The 16,693-nt window shown below is 33.8% G+C and overlaps 1 protein-coding gene across 7 annotated transcripts; it reads right to left on the bottom strand.

Moving 5' to 3' along the window:
* Nucleotides 1–377: 377 nt before the first annotated feature.
* On the bottom strand, nucleotides 378–16,226 carry LOC113867160 (katanin p80 WD40 repeat-containing subunit B1 homolog). Of its 7 annotated transcripts, none has more exons than XM_027502251.1 (20): nucleotides 16,110–16,226; nucleotides 15,635–16,014; nucleotides 15,380–15,526; nucleotides 15,062–15,192; nucleotides 14,522–14,639; nucleotides 14,138–14,364; nucleotides 12,582–12,684; nucleotides 9,757–9,827; nucleotides 9,567–9,641; nucleotides 9,348–9,491; nucleotides 9,020–9,239; nucleotides 8,443–8,865; nucleotides 7,337–7,396; nucleotides 7,136–7,254; nucleotides 5,642–5,767; nucleotides 4,632–4,706; nucleotides 4,439–4,551; nucleotides 1,675–1,791; nucleotides 1,437–1,505; nucleotides 378–1,174 (listed from the first exon to the last, which is right to left on the bottom strand). In XM_027502251.1, the coding sequence occupies exons 3-20, from the start codon at nucleotides 15,405–15,407 to the stop codon at nucleotides 1,114–1,116; spliced, it is 2,280 nt and encodes a 759-aa protein (XP_027358052.1). In that variant the 5' UTR covers nucleotides 15,408–15,526; nucleotides 15,635–16,014; nucleotides 16,110–16,226; the 3' UTR covers nucleotides 378–1,113. The 7 variants fall into 7 exon arrangements, 6 of the variants coding, with proteins under 6 accessions (XP_027358052.1, XP_027358051.1, XP_027358049.1 ...); XM_027502250.1 differs by having other exon boundaries at nucleotides 475–1,177; XM_027502248.1 differs by having other exon boundaries at nucleotides 475–1,177; nucleotides 15,640–16,014.
* Between the last annotated feature and the right edge of the window lie 467 nt (nucleotides 16,227–16,693).

Here is a 16,693-nt window from a genome sequence, read left to right as displayed (position 1 = left end):
TTAAGGATAATTCTCTCTTCCTAAGATTATAACTATTACACTTAGATTATTAATGACTACATAATTCTAATAGAGGTCCCTAGAAATAAGAAATGTTGTAAATGTAAAAAGATAAAAAATGATTTAATTAAAGTTTGTTATAATAATTTCAGAAACTTATTCCAAACCACTTAAGTAAGGAAGAGCAACTTAGAACTCAAATTATGTTTTTACTAATATTACAAAAGTGCCATTCTCCCTTATTAAATTGAGGGGTGTGTTTAAAATTAAGTTGTAGCTTATATTATACTTACATGGTACGCAGAGAAAGCATAAATAGACATAGGTAAATAGAAACTAGGTGTGTCTATTACCATTTAATTTCAGTAATTTATCTAAAATCTGTTTTTTTACTCTTATAATCATATTAATAGTAAAAATATTCTAAACAAAAGCCACTTAAATGTGTCTTTACACACAACGATAATAGATACTCTCTTAGAAACTTTATTACACATGAAATATTTGGATTGAAGAGTGTAGGGAAAAAGGAAACCCTTTTGTAGATAATCCATGAAGATACTAGATCATTTGGCATAGCTGTGACTTAATTTTCTTAGTCCATATAAGACACTATTCCATCGTCATATTTCACCAAAAGCATTGAAAGAAAATCATACAAGAATATGCAACAAATAGAAATATGAACGGCGCCACTCACCATGTATAACGGGACTTAAAGCACCATAACAAATCATAAAATTTTGAAATAAGATTAGATACAGTAGTATCTTGCGCCACATATTAGGTTAGTAGTCGAACGGACTGAGATCTTCACATTAGCAGTTGACGACAAGTTATAGTCAGAGCTGTGCAACCATCGGCAGAGGGTGACATATCTCATAGGCTCTAGCTTCGAGTATATGTCTCAGAATTAGCAGTCATCAGTGCCTCCACTTATCAATTACCATACAGCAATAAATGTACATACAATAAAAGGCCCCATTCGATGCCAAAAGACAACGCATCAAACTATTCGGTGACTCGTGTAGAGGTTTAAATCTTTAAAATGCACAAAACCCCCAAAAGCCCCGGCAAAACTTGAGCAGCAGAAATAATTGAATCAGGTCAGAATCACGAAATATCCTGGAAAGCCAGATTCAACTCTTGGGCAGATTTTGCAATTGCTCCTCCTCTTCTACAGGTGACGGGACAACAAATATTGAGGAGATTAGTATGCGAAATCCTAAAGCACCCTAATATATTTTGTTGAGCCCCCTATTTAATTAAAGAAGTAATCATGCTTTTTGAGCTTTCAAATTCTACATTTTTTTATTCAATACTTTAACTAGGAGAATTTTAAGCTATAAAACATTTGAAAGACAGCATCGCCAGAACTGGCTGAAACAAAAGGAAAATAGTTTTAAAAGGCCAAATAAACAAACTTGAATAGGTACCTTGAAAGAGAAGGTAAAAAACGTTTAACTTTTTCAAGCTCTATGAAGCAGAGGTTGCAGCGTTCTAGCCTGATCATTAACAAGGAAAAAAGATGAATTGAGCATATATGTTAATAAATTATAACATGTTAGATGTAAGTTAAATAAAAAGTTCAGATTAGGTGTAAGAGTTTTTAGACTTACATTGGTGTACCCCTATATATATATATATATATATGAAAAGCCCATAAGAACTAACCTTTTCTCAGCTTCAATATCAACACCAACGGGTTGTGTAGCTGACAGGGTTGAATAGATTACTGAACCAAATATTCTGACCAGTTTCAATAGCATTTCCAAGGATATTCCTAGATGTCTGCAGATACATAAATATCAAATTGTCAACATAGAACTAAATGTATAAAATTATAAATGTAAAGAAATAAAAACACATCAAAATATTATAACTGGAAAAACCCAAAATACGTTGCAAGTTTCGCAGAATTTTTGGGGAAAAAGTACTGTTTTATAGAAGCCAGAAGCCAAGAGATATAAAACATGCAATACAGAGCCAAGTAGCTAATACGTCAATTGACACCAGCTCTAACAGACTTAGTGTGATGAAGGACCAGCTCTTCTACCCAAGTAGCTAATTTTTGTATTTTTTACTGAGTTTTCAATTAGGTTCCAATATTTTAAAAATTTTAGAAGTCCTTGTATTCCATATATACCTTTCGGCAAAAAACAGAATAAGTCTAATAACGTATTAAGTTGTTCTGAGTGTCAAATAAAATCCCTCTAGTTATATCAGTTTTCAAATAAGTCTGTATACTTCAGCGTAAGTTAAATTGTTGAAGGGCTTTTAATGGCACTGATAAGGACATATTTTAAAAACTTATAGAGGTATAGGGATTCTGCTAAAATCTTTTAAACTACAGGGACTAACATAAACTATATATTTCTTTAACTACATTTTTTTTTAACATTTCCCTTAATTGCGTGATTGATAGACAGGATCCTTGAAAGAAATAATAAGAAAAAAATCCACCATTTCCATCACTTGAGTGACTGATTCCTTCAAATAATAGAAGGAATTTAATTTTCCAAGGTTCCTAAACAGAACTAGGGTGCTTACAAGGAAGTAAAAAAAATAATGCCTCAGCCGGTCATGTGTGTCACTCGGCAATTATAATCTGAAACAAACATTAACAACAAACTTAAACTTTCTTGAGAGTAGAGTTCTAACATATCACAGAATTAAATTACTGATGTATTATCATGTAAGGATCAGTTGCAGTTTAAATTAATGATTGCCGACGACCACTGTCACTTTCTGTGCCTCCTTTTCAATTACATTTTCTCCATAGATAAATTCCTTCTTTTTCCCTCCACAGAATTAATAAAAGCTTATACTCTAAAATTACTGCATAATACTGTTAGACAATATCCTATAAGCTGGTCTAATACATTATATTCAATAAAACATCAAAGTGAATCATCACTTTTATGATGCACCCCTTTCCCTTAAATTCCCAAAATTGCCTCCCCATTCTTGCTGTTGGGAATACCCTATACACTGGTTAATGCACATATATTGTAAGCGAAAAATTACAATAACTAAGCCTTATCCTACTAGGTGAGGTTGGCTATATGAGTCACATAATGCCATTAAGCTAAAAAAAATTAAATTCTCAGAAATATTGTTTATCATTAGATCTCTTTTAATAAATTCAACAGAGGCAATTATATCATGACATTATGTGACTTGTATAGCACTCTGTTGCATCTAGCATTAGTTTTTTTTTTTTTTCCCCTTTTATACTCTCAATAGTTCTTGAATTAATTTCTAATATTTCTTTTGACATCTAACAATTCAAGAAAAGTATCAAACAATTTATTATACAATTAACGTAAACAATATAATTTGCGATAAGTGTAAAAAGTGCAGAATAGCAATATAATATAGTTTGCAGTAAGTGCAGAATAGTAATACGACACAATAAAGTAAACATGTAACAAATGTAAAAAAAAAGAGAAAAAAAGATGTAAAAGAATAATAGGAAGAAAAGAAATAGAGAAAAATCACTTTTATTAATAATCAATATAAAACGAGAAAAAAAAAGAATAAAAAAAAAAGAGAACATAGAAAAAGAAGTGATATTTATAATTAACGTAAAAGTAAAGTTAAAAGGAGAAGAAAATACAGAAAAACAAAAACAGAATATAAGAGGAAGAAAGATGCATAGAGGAAAGAGAGAACAAAGGAAGAGAGAGAAGAAGTATTTAAGGAAGAAAGTATCTAGAGAAGAAAAAAAATCATGAATACGAGGAACCATGGAGATGAGGAGGAGACACGATATGTGAGGATGTGTTTGTGAATTATGATATTAGGAATTCAAATTCCTAGAGTATTAGTTATGAATTGAACTAGACCAAATTTAGTAGTCATAAAATTTCATGGAATTATAATCCCAATTTCAAATGGGCATCCAAACATGATAATTAAAATTCTGAAACTCAATTCTAATTTGAACGTCTAATTCCATATTCAATTTCATACACCAAATAGACCCTTATAGTTCTTCTGAGTTCCCCTTTTTATCGGATAAAAAATGATGTCATTCATTGTCCTCACTAGTGCCTCTAGTAATCTTATTTGCATGTGACCAAACCACCTTAAACAATTTTCTATCATTTTTTTATCATCAATGCTATTAATTCAAACAAGGTAAATCACGGCCCAAATTACCCAAATGTTGGATTATTCTAACACCAAAGTTTTCTCCAAAATAGCCTTCCCCTTCATTCCCACAGAAAGTTGGTTATTAATCCAACTGCTCTACTAGTGTGGTGATACTGAACACATAAAAAGAAATATTTCATAAACTGTGTAGCTGTATAATTTTATTTTTTCCTCTCTCATTTTTGATAAGTAATATTTTATGGCCTTTGTAGTGTAATTCTCCAGCAAAATGCATTTAAAATGCTGCCTCATATCAGCAGAAGGGACATTGCTTACTTACCTATCCATTTCACTTTGCAGAAGGTCAGTAAGAAGAGGCAGAAGTGCAGTGCATATATCAAGTGTCACGATATCAATTTTCTCCATCATAATGCTAACAACATCAGCAATCACCTGGAATAAATACCAATAAGAACACAAAAAACAATAATTTGATGCTCTAATGACAGAAAAGAAACACTCAAAACACTCACAGCATGATCATCCATCTTTGCCATTATGCCGATGACCTCCTTAACATCACTTCTTTCCCAGCATCTGAAGATCATCTGCAATATAATGCATTCAAAAGTTAAGCAAATTTATAACTGGTAGTAGGTTTCATTCAGTTACCAAAATTCTATCTTAGTCTAGAAACCATAAATTTTTACTGAAAAACCATGTTGTCATTTTGCTTGCTCTAGTTCAGGCTGTGGACCCTTCAAATTGGTTTTAAAAGGAACAAGTTCAACTCACCCAAAATAAAAAGCTTAATTCTTGGTTATAGTGATTTGGCATATCTACGGTCACAAGGTATGATAGAATTTTCAGGGATAAATATTTTCCATGTCCTCTTTTTATGGGATAAAATAAATTAGCTTCTTTGTGGTGCCTGTCTAACAGCTTTTGAAGATGTAATTCTTGTGCACTCCCAAGTTATGTTCGTGGTAGACTCAACTCTATAGGGTGGTATTGTTAGAAATAGAAAATCTAGAAAGTATCTCATAACATCATTATTGTTTCTTGGAATACTTTAGAGTATCTTGCATGATCACATAGGACTAGGAGTGGTTTCCACATTTCAATATTTCATTATATTTCATTGATTGGTTTCCTTATTTAATTAGGATTTGGTTTCTAGTATAGTACAAATAAGGATTAGAGTTTTTTCTTTTGTAAGACATCAATACCCATCATTTATGAATATATTATGTTCATTTATTCAGTGCTTGTTCTCTCTTCCTCCTGCTTTACCTCAATCCATGTAGTTTCAACACATGATATCCTCTGATCTTGAGTGCATTTTCTCTAATTGGATAAGAAAAAAATGCTAAAGCTCATAATTTTCATCCAAATTACCTTCCTACCATTGATGTTTAATAACATGAAATACTGTTGCTCATTATACATGTAACAGTAGCCAATACAGAAATCAAAATAAATCCAAAGGACTTAATGAAAAGTATTCAGAAAATAATAATCACAAATCCAAAATCTTCAATACCTGTAGCTTAGCTGAACGAGCCAGCATAGAGCTAAGAAATTCATCATGCTGTTCCATTACATCAGCAATGGAATCTTCATCAGTAGCAGAAACTGTGGCCTTCTCAGTGGATATGGAATGTCCTCTCTGTTTAACTTCAAGGAATAAGGAAATTACATCCTCAAAGGAAAAGAAAACAGAGAAATGGACACACAACAAAAGCAAACAAATCTGTCTCCTCAATACAATTAAACCAAACATTAAATTGCTTCTAAATTTATGAACTCTTTAAGTTCAACTCAACTGTCCTAAGTCATTGAGATATTGCAAACATTTTGCAGACAGAAATGTGCACAAGTGATTAAATTACATTCCAATAGATATCCTTTTTCCAATTAAGAAAAATCATTAAGAGAAACAAAAGTACACAGGAGGATAAATTATCCCAACCAAAATAGAAAAAAGTTGGGATATATTTATGGGAAAATCAGCTATTTCTCAATCATATATAAACTGCATTCCTTTAGGGATCTCAACGGGGCAGGCACGGGTAGTAGTCGTACACTCCTGGGGGTAAAAATTCACTTATGATTTGCTTATACTAAATACAAAGGAGTGACAGGTGTACAAAAGCAGGAAGAAAAGGGAAGCGAAGAGAGTAATACCCTTAAGGCTTTGTTGAGTTTTAGGGGAGAAATGGAGGGAAGGAAAAGGTTTATTTGATGATAACCCTTGTTTGGAGGTTTTTAAATGTGAGGAAAATTTTTTATAAGCCCTACAAAACCTCCATTAACTCATGTTTTTAGGTTCCTCCAAATTGGAGTTTTCTTTTTTTTTTTGGTTAACCCTCCTTCTCCTTCCCTTCTCTCCTCCCTTACCCCTTAAACCCTTCCTTCTCCCTCCAAACTTCCAAACAAAATCTAAGATTACAGGACAAGAGAGGTGCAATCAATTGAGGGGTTAGTTACAGGTAAGGGAAATGATGAGTTGAGGAGAAAGGAGATATACCAGTATCATCAGTGGATGGGGTATATACAAAGGTATGGGGAGATGAGAGAAAGGTAGGGAGAAGTTAGTAAAAGACATAAGCCTATCCTTGGGCCAAAAGTGAGGTTCAAGAGTCCATCAGACCATCCTTTGTTTTTACATTATTATCTTTTTCCTTTTAGTAATCTTTGGTTGCATTCCAAGATTTGCAGAATCTCGTTCTTCAATAAGAAGCTAAGCTCCTAGTGTTTCTTATTTGTATATTTCATCTTTCTTCTTTTTACTATAATGGCTCACATAATCTCTGACACTAACTTGAATGCCCTCTCCCAAATAAAGTAAATTTTCTGCATTCATACCGAAGAAGGAAAAGGTTTGATTTTACCAATATTTCTTTTTCTTAGTGCTCTTTGTTAAGATATATGACTGTAGACAAAGTTATGAAGCTTTGATCATCATATTTAAAAGAAGGTAAAAATAGAAAGGAAAGAAAATAATCATAAAGAACAACAAGAAACGATATAGTACCCCACTCAAAGGGAGCATATGAACTGATGATATCCTTCCATGAGAAATTCCTTGTCTAGGTCCCTCATAATTAAGAGATCGATCCCTCTTTTCTAGATTGAGAAGTGAGCGCATTCTCCCTGTATATTATAAAGAGCATAAAATTAAGAAACCACTTATATTATTGATATAATCATCAACAATTGATACAAACAAAAGTACCTCCTTTCTGTACTTCAACAGAACATACATCGCGGTTCATTTTCTGGCTCCGAGCTTCATCTGGCACAAGACAATTTTAAGCATAAGTAATAAGCCATCAAACAGAACAAAAGACATCCAGATCACAAAGAAAATGGGCTTCCAAGCTCATAGGATTAGATTTTGAAATACAATACAAGCCTGGCAAGAAAAATACAGCAGTTGATGCTCTGTCTTGAAAGGTTCTGTTCTCTGCCATGTGAATTTTACAAACAGAAGAGTGGGAGGATTGGGAACTTGAAATTTAGGAGGACTCTTAATTTGTATGCATTAATGCAAGACTTATTGGTGGATCCTAGAGCACAGACAAACTATAAGCCATGGTAGTGATATCCATATAATAGATCTGTTGGTATTATAAGATTTATATGAGATGTAAGAGAGAAAGCAGGTTCAGAATAATGGGAATTAGGTTAATAGGGCGTGATGATAATTTGTTAGCAAACAAGCCCAAGCACACTAATACAACAAGAATACCAAACCAAATCAAAGAGGGTAATAAATAAGAAAACAATGCCTAATGTTGCTTGTTCAATTAGATATTAATTAATTCCACATTAATTTTTTTATTAACAAAGAATTAAATAAGAAATAAAGGAGAGGCAGAAAAGTGAGGAAAAGAAATTATCAAAAACAAAACACAACAAAAGGAAATAAACAAAAAAATTACAAACACAATACATGTAACACAGCATGTCAATCTTCCTAAAGATATATTCCAATGATCTATTAAGATATTCTATGTATTTTGTAGATATCTAACAAGGTTGTTTGCTTAATCAGGTTCCCATATCATGTCAAACAACGATTTGACCAAAAAGTTTTTGTTAAGGACTAAAAACGATTGCAATGAACAAGTTACATTTAAATAGATTATGACTCAAAACTCACAAGCGTATTGCATAAATATCAATCATTGGAAAATAAGCATAGATGTGTTCTTGTGGCTATAAGATTTGTGTAAAACTTCAAGCCGATTTACTAGCACCAAGCTCTGTGAATTATTGAATATTTGCGAGTTTTGAGACACTTAGCATAGTTTAAGCCTTTCATAGATGTAGGAATACCTTGAGTAGAGCTTACACAAGCAGGGAAATTATTTTTATCTGCAAAACCACTTAATTCACTACCCTTTGAAGCTGCAGATTCAGTTACAGGAGAGAGAGGAGGCTTATCCACATCATCTCTGTTGCTTGGAAATTTACGTATATCTGCTGCCTTTGACTGCAACGGGAATGGCATTGTTCGTCCAGCAACACCAACTTCCTTTCTAGAATCGGCTACAGGCTCTGACCTTATGCTAGTTCTGGGGACAATTACAGGTATAATATCTGATTTATTGAGAAGTGGAACACTGGATGTTGTATGAGATTTCAAAGAACTCCTTTTCTGAGCTGTTGTATTAACCACTGTTGTTGAACCACCAGATACTGTTTTGGGACCTGAGTTCAAATTGATCCTTTGAGGAGTACTTGGTGCACTTCCTGTGGCTTCATACAATCCATAAGTCACATAGTGAGAAAGTAAGAATATTAATTGACAATAGGATCCCAATGGATCAAAACAAGATAAAGATTAAACAAGCAATTCAATCAAAACAAATGCAAAATAAATAAATAAAATAAAAAGAGGAAGGATATATACATGCCGAGCATTTTCCCTCCTTTAAGGGGTCTGAATCTTGAGAAACTGACAGCCTCCCAAGAGATCTTGTTTCCTTCAGTAATGGATCAGGATTTTGAGAAACAGATAGCCTAGCCTTAGCTGTGATCTCATTCAGTACAGTCATATTTCCACTTGAAGATTTAGTTTCTGAATGTCCATTTAGTTGGTTCACATTATTAAGTGCATATGGTTCTATACGCTGGACAAGAGATCAGAAACGTAAAAATGACACTTTAGTATTAAATGGTGTCAAATACAACCATTCCTACGAGCAGCAAAAATTTCTCTGAAAGATAAGTGCATTTACCGAAATGTCCACAACCCAGACCCCAACACAGCTTTGATTGTATGAGCAGCCAAGAAGTTTTCCTTCATGAACATTAAGATCTGACAATCTAGACCAACCCACATCCACCATATCATGGCATCTTATAGGTTCCCAAGAGAAAACCTAAACAGAACCAAGAGGAACATTGTAACCTTGATAAAAGATTACCTCAAATAATCAACTAAAAACAGAGCTTACCTTCAAACTCTCATGTAAACCACAAAGCAGAGTTCTCCCATCAGGACTGAAAGTAAGAGAACGCACTCCAGTTGTCTAAAGTAAAAAAAAATAAACAAAAAAATCCCAAAAAAATCAAAATTAACCTGGCAAATTGATCCTAAATTCATCATTCAGGAGAAAATGGTAAAATTACTGTAACATCAAGTACCTCAGGACCAGCTGAACCAATAAGCTCAAAGGTTTCTAGGTCCCAAAATTTAACTGTTCTATCTGCAGAGCCTACATATAAGAAACAAATGACATAAAAAATTATGCTTGATTCATTCAATTAAAAAGAAAAATACAAACTTCCAAATGAAAACACAAGAATCCACCACTGTATGCGATGTGGTCAACACAAATAAAGTAACATAAACTTGTCAACAACTATTCTTATTTGTTTATTTATTGATAAGAAAATTTCTTAGTGTTAAAACTTAGGGTATCCTTTGTTAAATATTATTATTATATTCAGTAAGAATGTGTAGAAAGTGTGAATTGGATATTTATTTAGGTAAGCCCAATGTGCTGGGCTGATGGTTTCTGTTAGTTAAGGGAGTTTGAGTTAGTGATTTTCCATCAGAAGAGTTTAGAACTCCAACAGAATTTGGCAAAGATGGGCTATAAATAAATAGGAAGAAAAGACTAGGGCTATTCTGTTTAGCTGGAGATTGGTTTAGGAGGGAGAGATATCAGGCTCTTGAAATCCTGAGGAACAACTTGTATTCATCTTCTCTCGTCTCAACCAGGGTTAATCACTGATCCAGGGTTAAGGGAGATATCATCAATAAAATCCTATCTGTTCTTTCATCACTTCTCTGATCTCTGAACCAGTAGTATCTATTAACTGGTATTAGAGCTCCCAGTCCCAAGGAGTCTTTCATGGTGCATACAAGAATGAAAACCAGACCAGAATTCTAGAAGGATCAAAACTTCAATGAAACAGGTGGAACAAAACAGTTAGCAAGCTAGGAGAGACCATTAGCTGTAGGAAATGTGGATGAAGAGGTTGAGAGATATGAGGGAATGGTTATGTCAAAATCCCCATGGAGGAGCGAGCCTGGCAAACCATTAGAGGAATTAATGATATGGGAATTGAACAAGGAGCAAATTCAGGGTCTTGTAATGGGTAAAGATTGGGAGCAAGAACAAAAACAGGGGATTAACAACAGAAGAAAGGTTGCAAGCAGTTATGGTGGCCACTGAGGTCAGTCTTGGTAACAGTAGTGGGAGATTGTATTGCAATTATTCAATGTGCATTAATAAAATGTATTCTGTCATTTTGACTTTCTATCTGTTGAAACGAGAATGTTAGGAAGAAGTTGTGCATTTATACACACTGTCTATTATACTTTGTGTATACAGCAAGGATAGGATTCAGATAGAGTTAATTAAAAACTATTAAATACAGTCATAATTATAATTAATTAATAAGCAATATCTTAAGTTCCAAATACACTATGGAATCTAGAATAATATTCTAATGCTCCCCCTTAATCTAATACTCATTAAGCTTTGCAGCAGAACAGGGCAGAAACATGTAAACCAAGTGGAATGCTGCCCAAAGGAAGAATGATCAAGACAGAGACTGAAGAGAATTGAAAATGGTCCCATGGAGGGAGGGGGTGAGTCACATGCATCTGTTTAGGGGACGGTCAAACAGCAGCATAACATGCCAGGTGTTAGCCAGAGAGAACTTGTGCAGTGGCAGAGCAGCAATGCGTTTGAAGGTAGCATGACAATCAAAGTAATTTGATGACCAAGTCTCATCTCCTAGGGTAACCAAAGATTAACCAGCAGAGAAACCACAAGAATATTGAGGCAAGGTAGGGAAACGACTTCAGAATTAAGGCACTGTTCAGCAGTGGGCACAAGTAATTTGGGTCATGGATGTACCTAAACTACACAATACTAATTACAACCAGAATTATAAGAATAATTAACTACAAAATCATTCAGTTAATTAGGGAAGTCAAATAGCACTCTAATGAGATGCTAACCTTTTAGTTAGTTAGGGCAGCCTGGTGCTGTAAATCTCCTGCTATGTGCAGGTTCCAGGAAGGGTTAGACAAGCACTATTTGACAGTGCACATATATGCATATCTGAGATATTTTCTAACAATTGCAAAAGTGAACACATTTTCAAAGAGAACTACTACTATTGCCAGTCTAGCACCAATTTTGTTATATGTATAGCTGGTTCACAAGCTAAAGAGTTGAACATGTAAAAGCCCAAGCTTGACTCGTTCAACAAACAAACCAAAATACACCACTCATTGAGTTCTTAATGAACTGAGATGAGCTGTTTGCTGGATCACAAGTTGGCTTGCCTCATTTCTATTTTCTAAACCTCAAGCTTATCAAAACAAATTTTTGGAAACCTGTAAGTCATTTTTCGCCTATTTTTATTAGAAATAGATTGGGCTTAGTCCAATCCCAAAAGCTAGCTCAAGGGAAGATGGATTACCCAAGGCTTATATGGACTACTTTACTTTGGTCATATTCCTAATTGGCTTGAGACATCTCAACACACACATTTTATGCTCATGACTAGATATATACAAGTAATCCAACATTGAGACTGGATAGGCTCTATAGTCTATATACCATAACACAACCCCAAAACCTAACTTATAAAGGAGGATTACCCAAGTCTTGGTCTTACTTTAGCCATACTCCTAGTCGATGTGGAGGATCTTAACAATTTTCATAAGCTAGAAATAAAAGCTTACAAAAATAAGTTATTGCAAAAGCTTAAAACAGCATATATTTATAATATTTGTTTTTTCTGTATTACTAATGGATATGCACTCACTTATAATTACAATAAATGTGAACTTAAAAAACAAAGAAACAAAATGAAAATGTCACATTTTTGTAATTATTAATGAAAACATATCAATTGAAAATGAAAACATAAATCAAACTGAAAAAACCTTTGCCCATTAAAGTAGTAATGTACTGTCATGATTTCATTATAAAAGTAAGACTAACCTGTTGCTAGTAGAAACTCATTGGGATGAAAATCTATACACTGGATCTGACCCTCATGACACTTAAAATCATGCAAGAGTTTTCCTGCTGTCAGATCCCACAACTGCAGACATATACATTATATTTACGTCATTTTTTTTGCATATAAAAAACAATAGATTCTCATTTACAAGTGTAGTACAAGCATATAAGCCAATTTATGTTAATAATAATTGGTCAAATATTAAGAAGATAAAACATTGGAGATAATGCACTAAGTCAATGACTGATGAGTCAAGAATTTTACAGGCTTTCATGAAGTCACACTAAAGTAAGTGAAGATTAGATAACGAAGTCCAAAATACTGTGGCAAGGGGATCATCTCTTGTATGTATCTACACACAGACAAGGGGGAAAAAGATATAAAAAGTAATCATTATATGTATACTCAAGAATGCAACTAGGCTGCTCAATCTCTCTACATGTCACTAGGAGCAACTCCTTGAAATAATAGGACAATATGTCCTTTAAAAAGGGTGAAAAAAATATATGAAAGGTAATAATGATAAGTAGACTCAAGATTGCAAGGCTGCCCAATCTCTCTACATGTCACCGGGAGTGGGAGCAACTTCTTGAATCAGCTATAAGCTAACAGCAAAGAGAGGCCAACAAACATAATCCTATACTTAAGCAAGTTTATGGCAAAGGACATCATTCAAAATAAATGCAAGCATTTGCCGCCAACCAAATGCACCAAATGACTGCATAAACAGCACACCCACAAAATTTTAGCTTCCTTACTCTTTCCAAACCCTTATAAATAGCTGTGCAAAGTTGACACTGACTGACACATTTTGTGCTTACCAAGAAAGTCATCTTTCGGATTTTTTGGATTGCAAAAGGTAGAGGACATGATAGGCTTTAATGGGACCATTCTACACACACCCTAGAAAGTGGCCACCTCTAGAAATCTACAACTAAGGTGAAGAAGTGACAGTCCACAATTGACAGCAACAACTGACTTCATTCATGCATCTATAAAGTTGCAGATCCCACCATGAACAATTTAAATTCTTACTTTGTCTTTACTACCATTACTTGTTCTCACTTACTGAGCCAGCATTTCATATTCCAAAAAAAATGGTTATAACAGAAGACACATGAACTTGCTCTTTATTTTTAATGATATCCATCATCATGGATAACTCTTGATGTGTGTTTACATTTCACCCCAGCAATCTTCATTACATCCTCCCCAACATGCACCAGTTTGAAGCACAATTCTTAACTATGGTTATTTGAGACAAAACATGTTAGAGTAAGATGCAATATGGTTCAATAGATAGATTAGTTTCTCCTTTTATAGTTGATATACAATATTTAACAATAAATAAAAACTATTTCATTATTTCTTTGGAAACTGTCATTCAAATTTGAAGGGTGGTTCTGTAAACATGCTGGGTTCCAACAAGCATAAATAATATATAAGTTTAAATTATTTGCAAACTTTGACCATAAATAACCTTGTTATGGAATCTGACTCCACTAATATCATGAAAAATGAAAGCAATTCTAACCTTTACAGTGTTGTCCTCTCCACCTGAAACAACCCAGCGTCCATCGGGGGTAAATCTAATTGCATTTACCCCTCGAGTGTGGCCTTTGTATGTATGGATACAACCCTTCTTTCTGATGTCCCATATCTTAAGATTAGTGTCTAGAGAACCAGATGCAAAGAACTCTCCAAAAGGATGAAAGTCCACTGATGTACAGTTGGACCTATGGCCAGTAAGAGTACGAACAACTACCAAAGAAAAATAACAAGTCAAAGGCTCAATTTATCAGTATGAGCAAAATTTATGGTAAAACCGTAAAAACACCAAATAAGTTTATGAGACTCCTCAGATCTCTTTTCATCAGTGTTTTAAGACCATTAAAGGAAATGGCAAGCAACTGCATACTCTTTGCCTCTTCTAAGTCCCAAAGTTTGATAGTACCACTTGCAGCTCCAGCAGCTACCAACACTTCAGAAGAATCAAAGCTTACGGAATCTATTCCACTTGAATGTCCTGACAGACTCTGCAATATGAGAAACAGCTCTTGCTGAAAATAGATAAACAAATATGCTCTCCTTTCTGTTAAAGAAACACATTCCTATGAACAGAAGTTAAAAAACAAAAAATTATCATTATGTAAGAACAATCATGCATTAAAGAAATAGAAATGATGATGTTATGATGACACATTAAGTATAACTGAACTCAATCCGATGCTACCTTGACAAAAAGTTCGCAAGAAAAACCATCTAAACACCATTTTCCTCATAGTCACCATCTACAAGTTAACTTCAAACAACTCCAAATAATTAAAAGTGAATTTCAAGGCCAACACAAGGGAAAAAAAATGCTATAATCAACCAATGACATGGAATCCTTGTCCAGAGTGAAAATAAGCCAATAATTGTGATGCAATTAAAAAAAGATGAGGAGCAAAGAACAAACCAGAATGGCATTAGGTTTGCCAATAGCCCAAAGATTGACTTTGTGATCTTCACCTCCAGTGACAAGAACCCTGGATGATTTCCGTCCAATCTTCAGGCAATTGACAGTAGAAGAATGTGCTACAAATTCCTCTGGACATAACTCGTCAAGGCCAAGCCAACTAATTGAGGGAAGCAGTAACGAGCATAACTCACACAAAGACTTCAATAAAAGCATGACAAATTGAAGTACGCAAGCGGAGACTAGAGAGATCTACAGATAGAAAATGAGAAACAAGTGTGCAGATCAAACATAATGTTCCAGAGACATGAAGGATACGTAGCTTATACGCGCGTTTGGTAGTCATTGGTATGAATCAAAAACCCTAGCAATTGCAGTTGCGACAGGAACAGCAGCTGTCGATTTGAGACATTCAAGAGATCTAAGTTGGTCCTCTAAGAATCCCAGATCTTCACTTACCTACAGCTGCCCCCGACAAAATGAATGTGTCAGTGAATGATGTTAAAATTTTCAAGTTAGTAAGTGCAGATCAAAATGGAGAAAGAGTGAAACTGAAATGAAACAAAGACGAACCTAACTTTTTATTTTCATTCATGTTCTTATTCCGGTAAAGTGCAGTTGCAGAAGAGATTGCTTCAGAGTTCAGACAACACGATACGAACAAGAAACTCAGAGACATTCACGTTAACCCGCTCTTCTTATAATTGTCACAGATTTAGCGCTCGCGCACAAGCAGTGTGTGACTGTGTTGATAAGCACGAAAAAAATTAGGTGGGAGCGTATTAATGCTAATGCCCCCGAGGCATGGAGCGAATGCTTTAGTTTCCTCTATCAATCCAACAGCACCACAGCGAAGATCTCTGGAACCACAAAGAAGAAGAGAGTAGAGAGGCGCTTTCACGATCTGTGACTGTATGTCCCTCGGTAATGATAATGCTTATGTTCAAATTAACCTGAGAGTGGGAAGGTTCAAAATATTAAAATAAGATAAATGAGAGGAAAATCGGTAAATATGGGAAAGCTATGTTCCACGTTTTTTCCTTTCTACTGCTGCTTTTTAACACTTTCTCGTCCCTCCCTCCCTCCGCAAATCAAAATTGAAAAGACCACGCAACAAAACTCAACTCCTTAGCTTCGTATGGACTCCCTTCACCTTTCTCATCTCTCTACTTACGTGCTTCAACATTCATTTCGTAGTCACTACCACATTTTGATTAAACGAGAGTTTGGAAGATATCATTTAAGTGGAATTTAAGAGTTTTTAATATGTATATCAAAATTTAATAATTTCTATAAATTATTTGATATTATATCAAATAAATTTATATTAATTTATAATATATCTTTTAAACTACAAATAATCAATTATAAAATTATATATTTTACAAATATTTAATTTTTAAAAAAATCACATATAAGATTATAAAGATAATATTATATAATTTAATTGTTAAATTAATAAGATTTAATTTGCTTTAAAATTATTAAATAAGATAAAATAATTAAGACATATTTTTAGAGTAATTGAATCTATTTCTTATATAAATATTAAAGATCATCTGTTAAAAATAACATTTTTTATAGTTTTCTTAAAAAATAAAAAATTTATTATTTCATTTATTTGTTATTAAA

This window comes from Abrus precatorius, unplaced genomic scaffold (genome assembly GCF_003935025.1).
Source record: "Abrus precatorius isolate BTA unplaced genomic scaffold, Abrus_2018 Scaffold5, whole genome shotgun sequence".
Taxonomy (NCBI): domain Eukaryota; kingdom Viridiplantae; phylum Streptophyta; class Magnoliopsida; order Fabales; family Fabaceae; genus Abrus; species Abrus precatorius.
Note: the sequence above shows the minus strand (reverse complement) of the source record. Positions and strands in the feature narration are given on the sequence as shown.

What these genes read in the sequence shown, in the direction of transcription:
- LOC113867160 (XM_027502246.1), bottom strand. Translation starts at nt 15,277, where the DNA reads ATGCTTTTATTGAAGTCTTTGTGTGAGTTATGCTCGTTACTGCTTCCC. An exon ending in TTGTGTAAGCTCTACTCAAG is followed by an intron (nt 7,397 to 8,442) that starts GTATTCCTACAT and finishes GTCTTGTGCCAG; the next exon opens with ATGAAGCTCGGAGCCAGAAA. An exon ending in CAAAGATGGATGATCATGCT is followed by an intron (nt 4,552 to 4,631) that starts GTGAGTGTTTTG and finishes TATTTATTCCAG; the next exon opens with GTGATTGCTGATGTTGTTAG.